The sequence below is a fragment of the Microtus pennsylvanicus genome, chromosome 9 (assembly GCF_037038515.1).
Source record: "Microtus pennsylvanicus isolate mMicPen1 chromosome 9, mMicPen1.hap1, whole genome shotgun sequence".
Classification (NCBI taxonomy): domain Eukaryota; kingdom Metazoa; phylum Chordata; class Mammalia; order Rodentia; family Cricetidae; genus Microtus; species Microtus pennsylvanicus.
This window is the reverse complement of record NC_134587.1, coordinates 36,147,638-36,170,068: the sequence shown is the minus strand read 5'-3', so window position 1 is coordinate 36,170,068 and position 22,431 is coordinate 36,147,638. Positions and strand designations below refer to the sequence as shown.

The window sequence follows — 22,431 nt, the reverse complement described above, 5'->3', positions numbered from 1 at the left end:
GCTGCTCACCTGACAAAGGGATACCTCAAATGTTTTATCGGGACTATGTCACTTCACAAAAGGAAAATGAAACAAACACAGCAGAAATTTCCAATTAATTCCACAAACTCTCCAAATCTAGCTAAAATATGCAAATATGCTTTTATCATGAATGGTGCTTTAAATGGTCCTGATGTGCCTCTTTGGAAGGAAACAGTCATCTCTGACCTGAATGTTAACTGATTCTTTGCCTACACTGTTTTCATTTCTATACATTACTTTACATTTAACACTCCACAGATATTATAGATACTACATCAATGAAAGGAAACTTTAATTCTCAAAGCTGAAAAAAAATAATGTTCAAAAATTCTTCAGGCGGTCATCACTGTGCAAGGATTCTCAAAAATCTCACCATAATTTCTAAGGCATTTTGAAATGTAATTTCATTTTTAAATCCCATACAAAACATTTTTCTAACCTCGAGAGCAATTTAAATCCTATTTGAGGAGATTTCTCTTAAAGAAATTAGATTTTGAGTTTTCCAAGTTGATCAAAGGAAAAAAAAATCCTTATTTAGAGAAGAAGTTTTAAAACTGGTTAAATTCACTCTTGTTCATTAAATTTAGTAGTTTTTATGTCCAATATGTTGCTATTATGGCCATCGTTATACAAAGAGTCTTGGGGCAGTAACTGCTAAGTCAAGTAGAATGAACTGGTGCTTCTGTGTGGACACACATTTCCAATACTCACAAGGCAACAGAGAGCACTGTGCAGAGAGCTTCTATTGTTCTGAACAGGAAAGGTTTCTATAGCCACTGAACAGAATACCTCAAACTTGAGTGACAGGCACTGAACAGACTAAAATGTGAGCCTTTCTAATGGGTGATGCTTCTTTACATATTATGTGTGAATAATTTTGTCATACGACTACATCCGATCTTTTTTTAAAACAGACTTCAGGTCATAGAGAAGCTTCAAGTTTACAGCAAGCACAGAACTTAAGATTTCCTGAAGGTCCCAATGTACACAAGCTTTACTCACTACACAATTCAGCACGAGAGCAGTGCATTTGTTAAAAATGATGACTATGCACATAACAACCACCAAGTAAATCATGAGCAGTGCATACTTTACATCCCAGTTCCCCATTGGAATGACTCATCTCTGGGTTTTGACAGCTGGATAATGACAAGTATTCATTTTAGACTCAAACAAAAGGGTTTCCCTGCCCTTTACCTGCCAGTCTCCCACCTATACAACCCTCCAGGTCATCACCTTTGGCCTCTTCCCCAACTCGGATGCCTTTACTTTATACATGTGTTCCTACTTTAAATGATATCATGAATAAAAAAAACTTTTTAAAATTTTGGTTACAAGCACTTTTTTATGAACAAGGTGGTTTTATGAACAAAGTGGAGTGATGAACTGGTATTTATCAAAGAAAGAAAAATTATACAACATGATTTTTAATGAAAAGAATTTAAAAGAAAGGAGTGTAAAAAATTTAGAAGAATTAAACACTTACACCCCAACTGATACAAGGAAGTTTAAATAGCTCTTAAAAGAAATCTGTACTCGATAGCAGCTCATAGTATGAAAAAGAGTTATTGTTACTCCAGACATTCCATTGATTAGTAACAAACCTTTCACGTCCTACATTTTCTAAATTTGTTTTTCTCTGCCATGTCAGAAAAATCCTTCAATATTAGCTCTCAGCTTCTCTGACCACTTTAAAGACTTTGTTCAGAATCTGCAAGAGTCTTCATACAGTAACTAAGACAACACAAGTAAGTCTCACATGGAAAGCTCTTTAAGAAAAGTGATTTCAAGAAATTACTCACAGTGTTCTATCATTTCTTGGGAATATGGAGATGTGTGACAATAGAATTGCTAGTGTGGATCACTTTTTCATTGTTACCAAGTCAGGCTGAGTGTTGCTGAGTGAGCATTAAATACCTTATATTGAGTTCCAGGGTTGTCTCTAGAGTCTCTGCTCAGTTTCATAGCCAAAAGGCAACTGCAAAGTACCCTACAACCATCACAAATTCTTCATGTTTGCACAGCCTGTGAGAACTTCCATGATGGTGGGCTGCCTCCCATTGCTCACAGTGGCTCAATCATTTTGTCATTAAAAACGACATAAATGAAAACATGAAACTGGTTTCATCAATTTAGAAATTGGCTTCATTTATGTGTTTATTTTTTATTTTGCTGAATTCTAGCAGAAAGGTAATAGATATGATTTAAGTAGAGAAAAGATTGGATGAAACAAAAACTATAAACTGTCATGTGGTTGTCAGAATATAAGAAATCTGGAGGGATTGCTTAAGGGTTATGAATCTCTATCTGTGGAGTAAACAGTCAAGACAAGAATAATACCCTGTGTGGTTAGCAGTCTGTTTCTCTTCTAGCTCTTCAGCTGCTCAAATTCCACAGCTGATAACAAGAGCCAGTGCCCTACAGATTATTGTAAGAACCATCTATTTCCTTAGCCAATCGCCGTTACTATGTATGTGGGCAGAATCAGAGCTAAACTGTTCGTGTCAGTTACTATACTCTGTTCATTGGGAGAATTCTCAGGGTGAGATCCTAGTACCTCTGCTGCTTTGCCTGTAAACCAGGCATTAAGAGAATGAAGAAACTGATATCATATTCTAATTCAATTTCTAAGCGTATTTGAAAAGTTGCTAAATAGGAGTATTCACAATTTTCATTTTCTTTCCTCCCACCAATAGAGAATAGAAATACTAAGATTTTTCAGGCGTTTCTATTCAAAACCACATTTAAAGTGTTTTTATTATTATAATTTTTCAAATATACTGTAATATATTAGTGGTAAAGCAGTTGATACATAGAGTTAAACTGTCTCATCTTTTCATTTAGAGACACAGTAAAAGGATACTAATGGGTATATTTGCATACTCAATTATTTGCAAAGTTCATATAAATCCTATTAACTCAAAATAATGATTAAATAAAAATGTAGGCACCTTTCAGCCAAATCATCATCAAATGTAATTAAAATGAGTTGGTGAAGTAATAATGACTGCTACAACCATCACCTTATTGCAGACCCAGTCTCCATGTGAATAAACATTCATCTGAAATTATTTTAGTAACCTTATGGGACACTTGGCAAATTATGAAACAGAAACAAATAAAACATCCACTAATACCGTTCTACATTGTCCATAGCTATTCATATTTGACACATTAATATTCTGCTATTTAAAAAATATGAATTAATTTTCACTGATATCACTTTATCTTGTTTCTGTCAAATATCACTCTAGTGTAACCCTTTTCTATGCTTTGGATAAAGAATCTATAAATGCTATTTTTTAAAAAAAGAAATATATTATTATGAAGAAATACATGCTGGACAGTGCTGGTGCACTCTTTTAATCCCATGGTCTACAGAGTGAGTTTCAGGACAATCAGAGATACACAGAGAAAACACGTCTCAAAAAGAAAAATAAAATAAACAAAAAAGAAAGCTATACAGTTTATAATGATTACATTTTATTTATTTATTTATTTATTTATTTATTTATTTATTTATTTATTTATTTATGGTTTTTCGAGACAGGGTTTCTCCGTGGCTTGTGCAAAGCGGTATCAGTGGAGACCTGAGGTTTTTGAATCCTATGGATAGGAGCTGGAGTCACAAGTTTCTCGATCTTCCCAAACAGTACCACATGGTGGGGCCAAGTGTTCAAACACAAACCTTCTGGGGGACATTGTAGATCCAACCCTTACAAACATTGATATAACAATGTTTATCAGAGTTCGGTCCTTATGATGCCTAAAAATGACACACAAAAAGTCTTCTAGTAATGTGATAGGTAGTCTTTAGTGAGGCCTCTGTGATCATCAATCAGCCCCTGAAATTCCAGTTTGAAATCCTTTCCTTGTGGGGTGGTCTGGGTCTCATTACTAGCTTCGAGAAAGTAGAGTATATCAAATGAGAGAAACCACTCCTGAGTTTGACCTGTACAAGCTTGGCTTCATTTGGCATGGTTCTCCTTTTCTGTATTCACGAGCTGCCACAGTATTTAGTTTCAAGTTGTGAAGTGACCACGGAGGGGTGTGGAACAAAGATAGTAACCAGTAAAAATCTGTAGTGTTCTGTCCAATAACTAGTAAGGAACTCAGTGCTGACATGAGCCACATAGGTGAGCGTGGAACCAGGTCTTCCTTAATTGAGCCTGCTCTTCAGATAGCACAAATAGACTTGAGAACTGAAAACCCAGTTAAAACTGACCCTCAGAATCTACTGATAACAAATGTTTCTTCTTTAAGGATATTAAGTTTGAGTGTTGACTAATGCACATGTATTGGAGACCATGAGGGGTTGCTTCTCTTCCTCCTCTGTAGTGACTGTAATGATGAACTCTCCATGACACTTTGATGTAGCTGTGGCCATTTGCTTTCTGTCCCTGTTTCTGAGAGAGCCCTAAACTTTACGGTCACCATTTCTCCATCATCTGAGCCCTGCAGCTGCCTCCCAGAATCTGAATTTGGTGTGCGACTCTAAATGTTGAAAGCTGCAAACTTACTGCACTCATCTTTCTATGCTTCATTTTTTTCTTTTTACCCTGTTTTGTGTGTGTGTGTGTGTGTGTGTGTGTGTGTGTGTGTGTGTGTGTGTGTTTGCTCTGCAAACTAAACTTGAGTATTTGTATATACTGGATAACAGTCCCAACCTAAAATTCTTGCTTTACATAAATCTCGGGAACAAAATTCTAATTATCAACTGAGAATTTAGATTTTAATCTGGACCTCGCCAACTCACTCTCACCAGTCTCAGTCTAATTCCTAAGCCTATCTAAAGTAAACATACCTGCTTTCCTAAAACACTATTACGACAATATAAATGGCACCGATGGATTAAATGCCATATAATGTAGTAACAATGACTCAGTATATAATCTGTTCAAGATTTGGTGGTGTATTTTAATTTCTTCTTCTTTCAAACCTCTTTCTTCCTAATTTCTGATGAGTACTCATGTCCTTTTTTAAGATTTTCTGTTTCAGCTAAGACCTCATTCTAAACACTCATGCATACACACAATATATAGAATTAATTGGCTCTTTTTCTCCACTTTTAACTCTCGGAAGGATCCATTTATTTCTTAGTGCCCTTTGAGAACAATAAGGCCAAATGATAAATAAAATTGAAGAGAGATCCAAAGCTTATGGCCAGTCAGAAAGTCAATTAAATAATTTCTCCTTTTCCCCATTAGCTAGAGCACTTTTTACTTGATACAAAACTAATAGCCAAAAGTCTCAGAAGCCAAATCACAGCTTTTATTTTTTTCTTAAACAAAAAGATGTCAAAAAGACAAATGGACTAATAAGTTCTTTGTTTTCTTAAATTGGATAGAAGAAAAGACAGTCAAATATGCTCTTGGTTTACTTAAATTGGGTGGCGGAAAATTTCTGAAGGCTGAAGTTTCAAGGAACAATGCTTAAATTGCCAGTGTCACTCTAAAAGGAGATTTCCAAGTACCACTTGACAATTTGACATGTCTGTGTAGGCAGGACAGGGATACTGCGAAGATGCTGGTGATGTCAGTGTATTGTGTAGGTGACAGTAATTTGTAAAACAAGGCAATGGTGGTCTTTAACCCCAGCACTTGAAAGACAGAGACAGACGGATCTCTGTGAGTTCGAGGCCTGCCTGATCTACAAGAGCTAGTTCCAGGACATGCTCCAAAGCTACATACAGATAAATCCTGTCTCCAAAAACAAGAACAAAATAACAAACAAACAAACAAAATGCTTTCTTCACAGTTCTGTATTGGTGCTCAAATAAAAAAAATATGGCAGTGGCTGAGGATACAGCTGCTCATTTAAATAGGTTTACTGTCTTAGAGTTTCCATTGCTGCAAGGAAAAGCATGGGCAAAGGGAAAGTTAAAAAGGAATGGGTTCATTCAGTTTACATTTCCACATTGCTGTTCATCAGGATAGGAACTTATAGGAAGGAGTCAAACAGGGCAGGAACCTGGGGGCAGGAGCTGATGCAGAGGGTATGGAGGGCTGCTGCTTACTGACTTGCTCCTCATGGCTTGCTCAGCCTTCTTTCTTATAGAATCCAGGACCACTAGCCCAGAGATGTCATTAACAACTATGGACTGAGCCTTTGTGCACTGATCACTAACTAAGAAAATGACATACAGCTGGACCTCATTCCCCAACTGAGGCTCCTTGCTCTCTGATGACTCCAGCTTGTGTCAATAAAATATCCTGGTATATTTCTAGTTACTTGTCTATCTTACAATGTCTTTATTGATGTTTATGGCATTTTCTTTTGGATAGAGATAATGAGATCTCTTTCTTATGATAGTGTTCTATACCTTGAAGGACTTCCTGCATTTTACCATCTGCTAACTGTTCACATGTCTTAGAAATGCTTTCTGAAACAAGTTTTGAATGACAACACAGTTTTACTTTACAGCCATAAGAACACAAAGAAGTAGAATCTACTCTAAAAATTTACTTTGTAGCCAAAAAAATGGCTTTCTTAAAATTGAAAAAATGTCCCAAAGCAACAGTATTATATTTATTAAGCCATTGCTGTTACTGATATGAGAAAAATTCTTTTTATAAATCTTCTGAGGCTTTGGTTGGTGACAAAGTGTTTACTAGAAAAGTATTTGTGAATTAATTCCTTTATAGACATCATAGAAAACCATAATACACAGACAGAGAGAGCTTTTCTCTTGAGAGGCATCTGCCTGTTCAGTTATTAAATGTGTTTTAAAAATCACATGACACAGTATATAAATCAAATTGAGACATGATTTTCAACAGGCACAATTTGCAGAAATATGATGTGATATCATTAAATAATACTTGCAGTAGTCTAAATAAGATTTTTTTCAACTGTTACAAATATAAAATGGTATAGGAAAACAGAAGTAGAATATTCCACTCCTGTGCAAGTCCTTGGCTTGTCATTCTTCAATTCTATTACCTGAAGTACTAGAAAAAAACTACAAAGTGATATCAAGTGCCTCTCTTTTTCTAGTAACAAAATATTGCATATGTAAATGTGGAAAGACTAAGAAGGCAGTTTGCATGTATATACGAAACACTCACAACATAAAGGCTGAGGTTATTTCCTTGCACAGTCTCCTTTTTGTTTTCTTAAACAGACTTTCTTGGCTCTGAGAAAACTGGTCAAAAAGGAGAAAGTCGTATAAAGTCACCCCCAACTATAGGCATGCCCCATCAGAGTGTCATATTGGTCCATTTGATGAAGTAGCCTTTGCCTACCCATAGTTATATTAACATTATTCCCACACTGAACAGAGTATGGGTGGGACAAATATGTGCAGTAGGTCTCTCCTATCCATGGGTTATGTATTCTGCCCCCCAGTGCCAGTATAAGATGCTTAGTAGAACCACATCATATATTAAGACCTGGCAAAGCAGAAAACAGAGTTCTGAATAGAGGCAACTATAAAATGATTAATGGTTCAGTGCTCAGGCTCTGAGATGGGTAAAAATAGGACATGTGGGTATTTCCTCACGCTGTTCTGCCATAGTACAATTTAAATGTATGACTTATTATATCTGGAAATTTTTATGCAGTATTTTCACACTAGGATTGACCATGGATGACCACAAAAGGGGCCACCATGGGTGAGAAGGTTCTCTTTCACGCAGATCCTCCCCTAGGCTGTTACTGTTTCAGTAGTCCAAAATATGACTTTACACAAAAGCATTAAATTATTTCTTCCAATGAGTGCCAGACAAGGACATCCAAATAATGGCCTGTATTCCTTAATTATCAGAAGCAAGCTGTGAAGTTCTATATCTAGTAGATAATAATCAATACTTGTTGAATTAAATAGAATGTTATAAATTTGAAAAAAAGAGATAAAATATTATTTAAAAAGAGTATAGTCTTGGAAATTTTAAACAATTCTTTCTCTGAGTAGAATGTCATTGTTTGATTATTATGAAAACCTTGTAAATACCCCCAAAGGGATGGGAGCTGAATAGATCACATCTTACTGAGGATTACAAAATGGGTTGAGGAAAATATTTTGTTTGAAGTCTTTTCTCCTTACTAAAATATATCTTTTAAAGCATCAAATGCCATGCTCATTTCATCAGGAGGAACACCACCCAGCAGGCAAAGATTTTCTACACTCATTTTTCTTTTTCCCCGTGTGGAATGGGACCTTTCCAGTGAAGAGATAAAAAACTGCTTTCAACATTTTAAATCTAGCCACAGGGCCTTCGTTCTTCACTGGCTAGTCTCCAGAAGAGTTTCATCTGTTGGAAAACAGTCCTTTCACTGAAGAAAGCTTTATTCTTTTAAACCTAATGCCAGCACAAATTGGATCTACCAACCCTTATTTGAGGTACAGGTTCTTATCAATATATCCCTGTAAATTATGGGTCATGTACCAACATCCATGAGTTGCTCTAACTACCAAACAATGCTCTTCTCCTTTATCAGTGACGAGAGCCATCTGAGAGGGAAAAATAGGGGCTATATTGTTCCTGTAGTGATTTGATCGATTATGTCACTTTTCTGAGTTTTATTCATATCAGCTCTTTGCACTTCACCTTAGAGAAAAAGAAAATTAGGACAGTACACATTGATTTGACAAAATTGTATCGCAACTGAATAACATCAGCAAAGGAAACTGATCCTAAAATGTCCCGACAGATGTTACACTCTTTTTATTGTACATGGTTCCTAATAGTTTTCACAATTCATCTATAACTTTCATTAACCTATTAATATACAGTGATTTTGTCTGGCATCACTGTTCCAGAACTCCAATACAGAGCATGTAGGATGGGAACTTGCATGTGTCTGAGTTCCGTGTTCCTTGTATCTATTGTCTGTAAAAAATCTGTGGGAAATTAGAGGAAATGGTCATTAAGTTCCTGAGATGAGTGTCAGTAATGGATAAAGAGATAGACTAGCTGCAGGGAGAACACTGGGAAACTTATAACTGGGTAAACATATAAAGAGAGCTGGGAGAAAATGTAGATAGAGATTGACAAGCCAAACATTATTTGTTTTCTCTCTCTATGTGGAATAATCCAATTATTTTTATTTCCTCCATCCTGAAGCAAATTTTCTACACAACATTAAAGGCATGCATATTGTCTTTAATGACATGATAAATCAAGCAATGGGACCCATTCTAACTCTAATATATCTTCAAAGCAGTGAGCTGAAGGAGACCGCACAGTGCACAGAAGCACAGAAGTCTTGTGAAATTGTTGGAGCCCATATACGCTCACCAACACCATCATCTCGTTACCATGTCTGGTAGTTGTCAAAGTACTGTATGCCTGTCTCAAGGTTGGCATTTCAGGATTGTGTGCGGATGGTAATGTTCGCACTCTTTAAGTATCTGCTTCAGAGACTGATAATGAGGTGGGTGTAAGGTTTATCGTCACCAGAAAAATCATCTCCAATCATTTTCTGATGCCCCATGTAGTAAAGAAATGCCCACTAGTCTATGCAAATAGCTGTCTAGAAACACACTATCAAGAAAGAAAGTACAAATGTTTTCTATTCATTTTATATGCCATAACTCATATCTTCTTTATTGAATGTGATTATAGACTCTGAGCATCTCGTGTATTGAATATTGTGTTAAATGTGCATGCATACTGTCGAGATGTTTCTGCATATTTTACAAATAAGGAAACTAAGACTAAAATAAACATAAAATACTTTGCTGAAACCAAAGAGCTCATAAATGATTTGAGTGGGCACTGAAATTCAAGTTCTCTTGTGCTAGATTAGGGCTCCTCTCAATGTTGGTTGACTTATGTCTTCATTTTCCACCCTCTAGTTTCGAGGCAGGTGTTGCATTGTTACCTTCTCCTGACAGGAGAGATAATAGGTTATGCCTGAACACTGTATCTATGTGATAAGCCTAAATATTTTATTTAGAAGAAGCAGGTCATATAAAATAATTTTTTCTGGAACTCTACATTAAACATTCAGCTTCTTCTTCAAGTATATAGTAGTTAATGCAAAGACTCATTGTCTTAGTTAGAGTTTCTATTGCTGTGATCAGACACCATCACAGCTCTTATAAAGAAAACGTTTAATTGGGGTGGCTCAAGCTATGCCCAGTGTGAGACCAATTTCTTCTCTTGCCTGAGGATCAAGATGTAGAACTCTCAGCTACCTCTCCAGCACCATGTCTGGCTGCCTGCTGCCATGTCCCTCCACCCTTTAGGGATCTTGCAGCTGTTAGATGTCCACATAACAATGGATGTTCACATATCAGGAATGTATGGGCAGCACTAGAGGGCTACTGATAGCCGCAAAAATGGAGGCTATAAAGTTGGGATGGTGAAGTGGTTGGGAGTACTAGAAACGGTTAAAGAGAGATAATGGTGGACATAGTCTTTTAAAATATTTGTAAAGACATATGAAACATTTAAAGACTAAGTATTTTTTAAAAACTAGTTGACATAAAATAATTTTATCTAAAACTAATAATTTCTGCTGATGAAAAGATACTTCAGTATGAATTAAGAATATTGTATTAACAATTATTGAATTATTGAAATAAGTAGATGCTTATTGCCTACAAAGAAAATTATACTACATTATCAGGTTTAACCTTTTCTAGACATAAAACCACAAGGGTGTATTTAACTGCTACAAATAATTAGTTTACTCTTGAAATTTATTGTTATGACAGAATCAGAATATAAATATCTTTTTACTTTTAATATTACTGCTTCATGAAAATTAATCATATATTTTCAAAGATAACTAATGAGTCTTTCAAACAATGAAATATGAAATATGAGCTAACTTATTAGACCTTGTACTAAGTTAAAATGAATACACATAAAAGTCCAAATTTTCTTAGTTTTTCACTTAATGAATCATATAATAAAGTTGTAAGGAAAAGTCATGTGTATAAAAATCAAGGTATATTATACAATATAAAGTAATAAATCTTTTGTAAGTAATGAAGTGATTTGATCAATAGTAGGTCAAAAATTGTAATATGCTTTTGGCAGAATTACCATAATGTTTAATAAAACATTTCTTTTTGGTATTCCCTTTTGCAGAAAGCATTTTTTAAAGTATCTGAAGCTTAGAGGCTGTATAAATGGCTCAGTGATTAAAAGTACTTGATACTCTTGTAGAGGACCTGGGTTCAGTTTTCAGTACCCGTATGCCACAGAAGTCCTGCCTCTGTGGACATTTCATGCGGGCAAGTTCAGACTTGTGTATATGTTCATGTGTATATGTTCAGACTTATACACATAAACCTAAAACAAACAAATATAGGACATTTGTGTCTATATGGTATCAAGGATTTTGTGCAAAATAACCTATTTAAGAAAAAATCGCTTTGGTACTGTGTGTCATAGCAAACACCATTAATTCCGAACTCATAGCATAGATACAGGCATATTTCAATGAGTTTTAAGCCTAGTCTACATAGTGAGCTTGAGTATAGCCATAATAATAATAATAATAATAATATAAAATAAAAATAGAAGGATACAAAAAAACAAAAAAGTCATCTTTGAACAAGTTTTTAAAGATCTCCCAAATTTTCAAACATCAAAAAATATTATAGCAAAGGAGAAAAACAATGTTGTCACTAGAAGTCCATGTACTGATAAGCAAAGATAAAAAACAAAAGGATATATCATCTTGATTTTATGTGCTGAGTGTTTTTGTATACATGTATGTACTGCACACGTGTCTGGTTCTTATGAATGTCAGACAGGATGCCAGAGCACATGGAACTAGAGTTCCGAAGGGTAGTGATGTGCCAGCTGAACCTGAGCCCTCTGTAGGAGAAACAGGCATTCTTAACCACTGAGCCATTTGTTCAGCCCAAAGACAATTTTTAATATTTTAAGAATTCCTTAATTTAACATTACAAATCAAAGAGCTAGTAGCTTTTTGATATTAGATACGTTTCTCATTGCAGGAGTACTAGAATTCCCCGTGAGCACTTCAATACGGAAACATGAACACAGAAAATGTGAAACTTGGGATGAGAGACCAACAAATTTGTTTATATATCTTTAAAATCTCAAGTATAAAATAAGAGATGCGAGAATAAATGAGATGAGAATGCCACCATTAGCACAGCCGCTGCCTTTGACTCTAGCAGTTACCTGTCCCCCAACTTGCTGGCTTCAATACATTCAGCCGTGTTTTCCATTAATTTCCTGTGGTAAATTTATACTACCCACAGCAATCTTGTGGTCTTTGGTTGCTTTCTTCCATTGTTTGTGAAAGCCCATGAAATTAAAGCCACTCTGCCTCCCCACACATGCTACATTAAAAGGTATAGAAATTATCTTACTATTAATTATCCATTAAAAAATATTTTCAATAAGTGTATACCTTAAGAATTTAACAGATAAGAATTTTTTTACTTGTGATATTTTTATACTTATAACTAGATGAAAGTAAAAAAAATAAGAAAACAACCAATTTTCAAACACGACATAAAATATGCTTCCATTATTACTATTTAGAAAGAAAACATATACTTGGTTTTTTTTTTGCAAACAAAATGTAATTAGAATAATTTGTAATAGGCTAAAAAAAAATCATCCTAATTTCATTCAACTTGACTATCCAAGTACAAATAGAGAGTCGAATTGCCATTGTGTTTTCTGAGTCAAGAGAGCATTAGACATAAATTATTACTGGAGTCTACTTACCCGCATGGAAGTCTATCCCCACAGCAAAGGCAGTCCCGGATATAGGCATCAGAGCGTCCATTTTGTCACTTGGCTCAAGAGGGATTCCCCGGATTCCTTCGTGAACAGAGTACATAAGAAAGGATTCTATACCTAAGTAGAGGAAAGAAAGTTCAAAATGAATATTTCACATAATGACCCTTTAATATAATTCCCAGGATAGAAATTTTTATTAGTGAATGTGTTTCTTAGTTTCATGAAACTTCTCTAGCTGTGCAGTTCCCATGGTTGAAATATAGATAAGCTGAGGCCCTGAAACTCTGGTGTGCACTGCAATCACTCAGAGGGTTTCGAAGATCACAGGTCACATCCCAGGAGCCAAGTGGGTGAACCTGAAAGATTCTTGGTCAGCAATGCCCTTCATATGAGATCACTGACAAAACCTCTGAAGTGGATCATTCCCAGAATGTCTGGCCTCATGGACAAAGGACATTCTGTATTCTCTAAAATATAAATATATACTTGCTACTGTAAAATAATGGCTTTCATGTTACACAACTATGTCATTGCTATTGTTGTAATAGATATTTATAGTTTTTAAGGTACACAGTTAATTTCTCAATACATTTAGATTCAAATGGGCCAAGGAATAAGGTATTAAGTTTTACCCAGAATACATTTTTGAATATCATCATGACATCCTCCTAAAATAAATACATAGATATATGTTTACTGCCAGAGGTCTACATGTTAATACTGGTGAATTTTCCAAGATATTGGAAAATACATATATGTTTATTATTGATATATATTTATATTAATAAAATAAAATTATTTGTCTCAGTTTTATGATATATCAAATTGGGTGACAGGGATCCAACTCATCAATTTACAAGGAGGGGAGGAAGTTAGAAAGGTCAAGATCCTTTAAACAGTGTCTGACAGAAAATAAGTGCCATTCATGTATTCTATTTTGAATGAAATTATTCATAATTCTGATGTGTTTTCCCAAATGAAATTAAGACATAGTTTAAGGTAAAACTGAGTTCTTATCATTGGCTACCCAATATGATTAAAGAAATGAGCATTTTGTGAAGCAACACACATACAGACTAAGAAATTAAAAGGGAATCTGCAACCCTTAGCGTGGCACACAGTTTCCTCCCAGAAAATGCCTTTGTCCTTCAAATATGCAAATCTGTGGTTTCACTTCTTGGTGATGTTTTGTCTAAATAATTGAAAAAAATTAATAGAACTGAGTTTATCTTGTACAATAATCCCACCAAAGCAACCACAGCTCTTTGTCCCAACTTTGGTCATTCAAGGTGAATATAGAAGCTACTTCATTGGTTGAAGATTTTATTTTTTTCAAATTGTCCAAAATTATTTTCTGGAAATGGTAAAGTCTTGGGCTAGCAAGACAGTTCAGCAGGCAAAAGTACTTGTCACCAAGGCTGAGGACCTTACTTAGTTCCATCCACTAGATCCGTAGAGAAAACCCTTACCCCCCACAAATTGTCATCTGGCCTCCCTACCCATGCTGTAACATGTGCATCACCCCAATAAATAAATAGACAAATGTAACAGAAATGAGGACATCTTAGAAGAAAGAGTGATACTTCAAATATTTCCAACCTATGAAATGCCTTTGTATGTAGCTAAGTAGCAAACTCTTTTGTGGGGATAGCTTTTTCTGAAAGTTCTTGTAATCAAGTCAACATTTAACTATGTGCTCAATCTGTCTTCTTAATGTGAACTCAGCGTGTTTACTAGTTTTTCCTGACTTTAAGGTAACAATGTAGCCAAACTTACTAAGCCTTGGACTTCCCAGATAATTAGCAATTACAAGATAAACTAAATGATCAGTTTAGTCTTAAAACTATACTCTTCTACATGCCTCTAGTCCAGAATAATGTGTGTGTGTTTGTGTGTGTGCATGTTGTTGTTGTGACAATCATTTGTAGAAGGAGCAGTCAAAGAGGTTTAAAATAACCTTAAAAAGAACCAATATCCAGCATAAATAAATGTTAAAAGCAACGTGTGTACAGGTTGAAAACATCAGTTTGTGTTTTGACTGGTGTTTTGGGTCAGTTGGGATTAGTAAAGTAGCTCTTGCCTTATGATGCTCTTACAGATTTCTGTAAGGAAAAATCCCTTGTTGCTGTGCCATGTTTTCTGCACTGTTCAATAAATTTCTGTAAAGAACAGACACACACACATACACACACACACATACACACACACACACATACACACACGCAGGCACATAGGCACCAGAGAGACACAGACTACAAATAAATGGAATACAGAAGGAGAGACATGACTGGCAAACTCAAATTTGGTCTTGGTCTAAACTACTCTTAGAGGAAGACACTGTTAATGTTTTAACGAGTTACCCACACAACTATTGCCCTAATAACAAAACAATGTTGTACTCTTCTAATTGATAACAAGCAGTGGCTTCCTAAAATCTTTGTGGCATGTACAGATGGATTCAGTAAGCACACCTTAGTAAATTCTTGTGAACATTTACCTTGGCATGACATGCGGTTCTTCCGGAGATAGTATCCCACCGTACACATGCAAGTCCTGGTTGTTTCCGATGTAGGTAAACAAAGCTGAGAGCACCCACCATTATTTAGGTGGCAAGAATTGCTGCCTTTAGAGAAGGAAAACAAAGCAAACATCAAAAAAGAAATTAGTAAAGAACATAAGAGACATATAGATATGAAAAATGTAAGCAAATATGTGTGTTAATTTGTTTCTAAATGTAGCTGGTTTATATAGGATATGATATCTGTCTTTCAAATAACTTTAAGTGACAGATTATGATTGAATCATGCCCTCCAAAACAATGAAACAGCATCACAGGTCATATGAAAAAGAAGAAATTGGATTTTTCATGAAAACTGTCATTAACACTTGAATTTCTGGCCTTTGGGATTTTGTTTGTTGCATCAGAGCTCACTAGATAATGCTCAGCTGGTCTAGAATCCTTGACCCTCTTATCTCAGCTTCTCAAGTGATGGCTCTGGAGCATGTGTCATCATGTCCTGCTGTTAGAGACCTTAAAATGTTGTAAGGTCACACAAAAAGGCAGTATTTCCTTTCTGACTCAAATGGAGCTTCACCTCTAAAAGGACAGGACTTATGCATGCATACATGTTTTTAAATTACTTTTAAAGCAAAGAAATTATTTTCTGCAGCCCAAAGAACATAATTCCTTTAAAATATATTTCAAACACACCCAAACAAATCATGCAATTAATTGGCACGTTAATTATTCCCATTCCTGTACGATGACAAAAACAAATATTAGTCAGGTAATCCCACGTTGATATTCTATACAGATCTTCCATTGTATTAATTAAAACTGCAGCATAAAGTTAAGTAATTTACAGTCCACCCTGTAAATTCCTTCAAATTTTTACAATTTTATTGTTCTAGGACAATTTGAGTGTTATTTAATGGGGTAAAGCTCTGCTACAAAGTTCAGAAATCTGGTGACCATCACAAAGCCTGCTGAGAGCAGAGTATCAGCAGGACTCTGTGGGAGGTTCAAAATGCCAACTCGCTTCATTATTTCTCATTTTCTGAATTTGCGGGTTTAATTGCTCAACAGAATCGGTCACTATCTCTGTCATTCTTGAGTGTGAAATATTCTTTATGTGGGAGATGAAACACATTCTCAGCTCATTTCTTTGTCCATAGCTCAGCAATATTGAAGGGACTTGAAGTTTTAAAAGAATTCCAAGTATCTGTTATATGAGCTAGGGAGGCAGCTGACTCATTCCCCCTTTTTCTCAAGGTGACTTAAAGGGAGAGACAGTTCAGCTCTCTGATATTTTTAACAAGAAGACAGCTACATTAACAACTGGTTGACATTCTTGACTGACCATGCATGTGCTTGATTGTATGGAAAGCATGTGGATACATGTTAACTTCATGCTAGTCCACATATAGGTGCTTATATGATGCTTGCTTGCTTGAACTAACACCAAAGCCTGACATCTGGGAAGATCTGGGCAAGTGGTGTTTCAACACAGAGTTTAAAAGAACACTACATGAGGAGGAGAGCTGAGAGACATGAAAAAGTACAGCAAAAAAAAGTCTAGGAATAGAATGAACACATGAAAGTAAGAGGATGCGAGAACTTTATAATATTAGCATAATTATGGGGGAAGTAGAAAACAGCACGACAGCTGCAGGTGGGTAAGGCAGCTATAGTGCTGGCAATATATTTTATACTTATTTGTTGATATAAACAAGCCATATATTTTAACACGCTTGTAAGACAACAACACACATTTCACAGAACCTCTGTGGACACAAAATATAGAAAATGATAATGAAATTTGTTATACTTTAAGTATTTCCATTTTCCTATATAAAGATGTACATGGGGGCAATTTCAGTGATTATCAGGCTGCAAGTAGGAGTCTGGATTAGCATTTTGTAGTGAGGTTGGCGTTCACAACTCACACCCTAAATGACAAGTGGAGCTGGAAAGTCCACTTGACTACAAGAACCTCAACTCTCCAGTGATCTGTGTCAAAAAAGATGAATGAGGCAGTTAGTTGTACTTTGAAATCTAAGGAGGTAATAATGTTAACACCTTAAAGAGCCTTAAATTGCTCATATTTCATTCTAATGAAGCTTTCAAGCTACCGACAGTGATTCTGTTAATGACGTTGTCTTTCAAACAGATGCTTTTCTCAGCATTTTCCAGTGAGAATGATGCAGTTGTGTGTTACCACCGGGTCAGACACTTTCACGTTGCATTTATCACCCAGTGGCACCTATAGAGTCAAAACTTCCAGGTAAGGGGCATGAAGCTAAGAAGAGCAGAATCAAGAGTCATTTATAAACTCATCGCCCTGAAAACTTATCAGAACCACTATCTACAAAATTGATGTGCAGTTTCACAAGAAGTATGTGTTGTTTATGTCTTGAAAGGCAAAGACCTTCTTGTCTCTGGGCACCTTGGTTGGAATTCCTTCTTGCTCTCTCCCTGTTTCTGTGTGTGCTGTACTTTCTGAGGCTGTGTTTAGATGTGTCTCAGAAATATGTTCGTTGTGTACTATGCAATGAAATTGATAATGGTATTATCAATTTTATACTTTTGTACTAAATAAGCTTGTATTGAATAGACATAAAATGTCTTACTACACTTTACTGACTATCAGTATTGGATTACAAATAACATAGTATCATATACATGACATGAATACCAATACTTATTTATTTATTTACTTATTGGTTTTCTGTGTGTGGATCAAACTCAAGCTTGTGCGAGAGAATTGTCTGTATTCTGTCAATCATGTTTTAAATAAACAGTGATTGGCCAAGCAGGAAGTATAGGTGGGTCAACCAGACAGGAAGTAGAGGTGGGACGATGAGACCAAGAGAATTCTAGGAAGGAGGATGCTCATTCCTCTGAGTCCTGCCTAGACCACCAAAGAAGCAGGATGTGACCTGCATCACTGAAAAAGGTACCGAGCCATGTAGCTAACATAGATAAGAATAATGGGTTAACATAAGCTACAAGAGCTAATAAGAAGCCTGAACTAATGGGCCAATTAGTTTATATCTAATGTAGACTCCATGTGATTTTTCTCTGGTACTAAATGGCTGGGGAACCGGGCAGGACAGAAACTCAAACAAGCAGGGCCCTCATACTACATCAAGCCCTCATATATGTTCTGCAAATATTCCACCATTGAGTACCCTCCATGCCTTTATTTTCTTTGTTGAAATATAGAAAAAGTTATCTAATTAATAGTGAAAATTTTTTTGATTTTTGTATCAAGTGTTTTAAAAACTGCCCATGTATCAGAAAACTGAACATACAGAAACACACAATCCAATCCATAAACTGACTAATAAAATTAACAGATATTAATGAAAATATTAAGTACAATTGACCAACAGTACTTAATGTGTTGAATATCTTTAGTTATCAGGGAAAAATAACAGCAATCATTAAGGAATCAAAATCATAGGCTGTTGGTAGAATATAAATTAATTGAGGTATTATAGTTATCAGTATGAAGGTTCAATAGCAAAAATAAAAATGGGGTATATGACCCAGTCATGAAATTGCTGAGTACATTCCATACATGACTCTCAGTTGACATACTGAAGACATATGTACTTATATGTTTATTGCAGCATTATTATAGTAACTATCTTATAAAAACATCCTATGTGTTTATTAACAGATGATCAAACAAAATATATACACAAACTCATTGGCATTTATTAAGACATAAAAGATGAAATACTATATCTTTTTGTCTTGTCTTGCCTTCATAGAAAAATGATACACCTAGAGATGAGTATAGTATAGAAAGTAATCCAAAATCAGAAAGACAAATAACACATATGTTTTTCTTTACAGATTCATACAATAAGACAGCAGAAATGAGAGTAGGAGAAGGAAAAGGATTACAGGCAAGAGCAGAAAAAAAGATAATAGAATGTGGTGGTGAATATGTTTAAAACACATGATATAGCTGAATGAAAATATTCAAAGAAAATTACTTAAAAATCCTGGAAGGAATGTAGATTTGCATGCACAGGTCATCTATGAGTTGATGTCTTCTCAACAATAAAAGAAACTTAATCATATAACATTAAATTTAAAATAATCCTTTTTACTATTCCAAGAAAAGATATACTCTCCTGTCCCCAGCCAGGAATCGAGACCAAAATTTCAATCTTTGAAATGGATGGCAGTTACCACTCTATTTTGTATTGTGCCTACGGCTGTTCTGGCAGCTTGAAATGGTTATCACCAGCAAACCCCGACTTCATGAATGCTGTACACTTCTGAAACAGAAGGCCCCTTGTGTTCCCTCTTTTGCCTCTCCTTTTCTCTTATTTGGTTTACATATTCCAAATTATTTGTATTAAACCCCCCTTCTTAATGTCAAAATACAGTTTTGAAGCTTACTGTGAGAAGAAATGTAGGTGAAGGAAAGGATTTTCAAGGCAGAAACTAAAATTAGGAAACAGTGTATTTAAGGAAGCAGCATGTGTAGTGGGGGATTTAAGGAAGAGGCAGAGGAAGAAGGATTGTAGGAAGTATTATGTGGAGAAGGCTTTAAGCATGTGGGAGGCTTATGTGGAGACTGACTTTATTTTCAGAAGAGGATTACGCTAATGTCATACATCCTGTAGCAAAGACTAAGAAAGGACTAGCAAGAGCTCAGCTGCACTGGCCCAGATCTCCAATCCACCTCCCATCTTAGTCCTGTGACAAGTCCATCTATGAAAACCATCTGCTAACTTTCACTCCATTGCATTCTCCACCACGTGGACAAGTGAAACAAAAATGGGGATGTGCAAAGCCAAATGATACTGTGCTTTGGATGTGAGATTCTTACGTCAACGTGGTGCATTTGAAGACCTCTGAAAACATTACATAATATAATTTTTTTATTTAAATTTTTGTATATCTGCAATTTATAGTCAAGTACTAGATAAAACTGTCAATTAAGTGAAAAATCGAATATCTTACAGAAGAATTTCCAATGCTTAAAGATTATGCCTCTTATGTGAAAGACATTTCTCTTCAATATTAGGCAAGGTTTCCCAACCCAAACTTGTAACTAAAGGCTAGAAAAAGACCCCACAGATTATTTGCTTGAGAAAGCAGTAGGAAAGTGAGAAGACCTTACTTTAGCAGTATCATACATTCATCACGGAGGGACATACCTTGTTGTACTTCTTTGTCATACACTTTCATGTGCACAACCCCGGAAGTCTTATTTCGTAGGACAGTGAGGTTTCTTCCATCTTTCTTGTTACAAGTTCCGAGTTGAGCTAAGTTTTGATCTGCCCACCAAAGTTTCTTGTCTATATAGAAGAAAAAAATCATTTTTTCTTTCAGAGGAGAATATAATTAACTTACTAACTAATATAACAGTTAATGAAAAATACTTTTTGATTCATTTTGCTATATTTCAAATAATTTCTAAGCAAATCATGAAATCATTTCTATTCTTTAAAAACGCAAAGCACGGTGACAGTGTGTTGCTCATGGCTTCTCCCTCCTTCCCCAGTAAAGCAAGGTTTTCTTCTTTTTCTTTTCTTTAATTGAAAATAGTTATTTGATTTTTTTCACATAATATATACTGATTACACTAGCTTCCCCACCGTTAATATCCTTCCCTGTTCTTCTCTACTTTCCCTCCCATCTACAACCATTATCTTTCTGTCTCTCATTATAAACAAATAGGCTTCTGTTGAATAATAATAAAATAAAGTACAATAAAATAAAACAAAAACTATCATATCAGAAATAGAAAAAAACGAACAAATAGAAAGAGCAAAAGAGGAGGCACCAGACACTAAGACCCACTCATAGACCCACTCAGGAATCCCATAAGAACACTAAACTGGAAGCCAAAATAAATATGTAAAAGATGTCTAGGATATATATATATATATTTGTTTTATATATTTAAATATTAAAATTTAAAAAATCAGAATTTTTTAAAAAAAGAGAGAAAAGGTAAAATACTAGAATGACATTGTGAGACAAGGAACTTCCCAAGATGTTATTGTGTTTGTTGCTCTTGGCCATCTACTGCTGGTCATAGGATCTTCTCTTGAAAGTAGATTGTTTCCCCAGTGAGACTTCCTTAGAGAAAACTAACTTTTCATTTGAAAATGAGCAAGCATTAATTGAATGACATTTATTCTTTTTTTCTTAGGGAATAAATATTTAGGCTAGTGGTATAGCTCACTTGGTAGAAAGATTGCCTGATATAATCACAGAAATGAGGCAGTAGGATCTTTTCATTCTCAGCTACAAAGACAGGTTGGGATACATGATGTCCTACATTTAAAGGGACACCAAATGAATATTCTTATAAGCTGCATAATATGCAAATATATACAGATATAAATAGAACTAATTTTCCAGTTAATACAGTGTGATGGTTTGAATAAGAATGGTCCTCAGGGGCTCATAGATTTGAACATGGGTCATCAGGGAGTGGCACTATTAAGAGACGCGACCTTAGTGGAGTGGGTGTGGACTTGTGTGTCAACTGGGATGGGTTTTGGTAAGGTTAAATACTCAAGTCAGGCCCAATGCTCTCTCTTCTTGTTTCCTGCTGACAGATGTAGAACTCTCAGATTCCTCTCTAGCACCATGTGTGCCTGGGTGCTTCCATGATCCCCACCATGATGACAATGGACTAAACTTCTAAACTGTAAATCAGTCACAATTAAATGTTTTTCCTTCATAAGATTTGTCATGGTCATGGTCATTGACTAAGACAGAAATTAGTATCATTGTTAGAGTATGGTTGTGACATGCCTGATCATGCTTATTCTAGGCAGCGGGGTATTTTATATTAGGAAAGCAATTACACACTTTAGGTGGAGTTTAATGGGCAATACTGGTAGAAGCATAAATACTTCTATTTATGCTGAGATTAACATAGAATAGGATGGTCTGACTCAAAAGGTTTTAGAGGAGAAGATTATTAGTAAGTCCCATAAAGATTGTTCTTGTGATATTTTGATGAAGAATGTGGCTGCTTTTTGCCCTTGTCTAAGAAGTCTATCTGAAACTAAACTGAAATGTTTTGCATTGCTGTTGCTGGCAGCAGAGAATTAAAGACAGTCTAGTATTGACTGTGTCATATGGTTATTAGTGTCAGTCTTACGTAGATCTAAAATGGAAAAGAGAAAATATGGCAAAAAGAAATACAAAACGTATAATTTGAGGAGAAAAGGAGAACCAGAACAT

General features: G+C 35.4%; 1 protein-coding gene across 1 annotated transcript in view; it reads right to left on the bottom strand.

Moving 5' to 3' along the window:
* Positions 1-22,431, bottom strand: part of Lrp1b (LDL receptor related protein 1B) — a 1,720,116-nt gene that overhangs the window by 471,210 nt on the left and 1,226,475 nt on the right. Inside the window, exons 33-35 of the mRNA XM_075985306.1 lie at positions 20,385-20,525; positions 15,199-15,324; positions 12,687-12,818 (exon numbers count right to left, since the gene is read on the bottom strand). Of these exons, the coding sequence (XP_075841421.1) occupies positions 12,687-12,818; positions 15,199-15,324; positions 20,385-20,525 (399 nt within the window). The remainder of the gene's footprint in view (positions 1-12,686; positions 12,819-15,198; positions 15,325-20,384; positions 20,526-22,431) is intronic.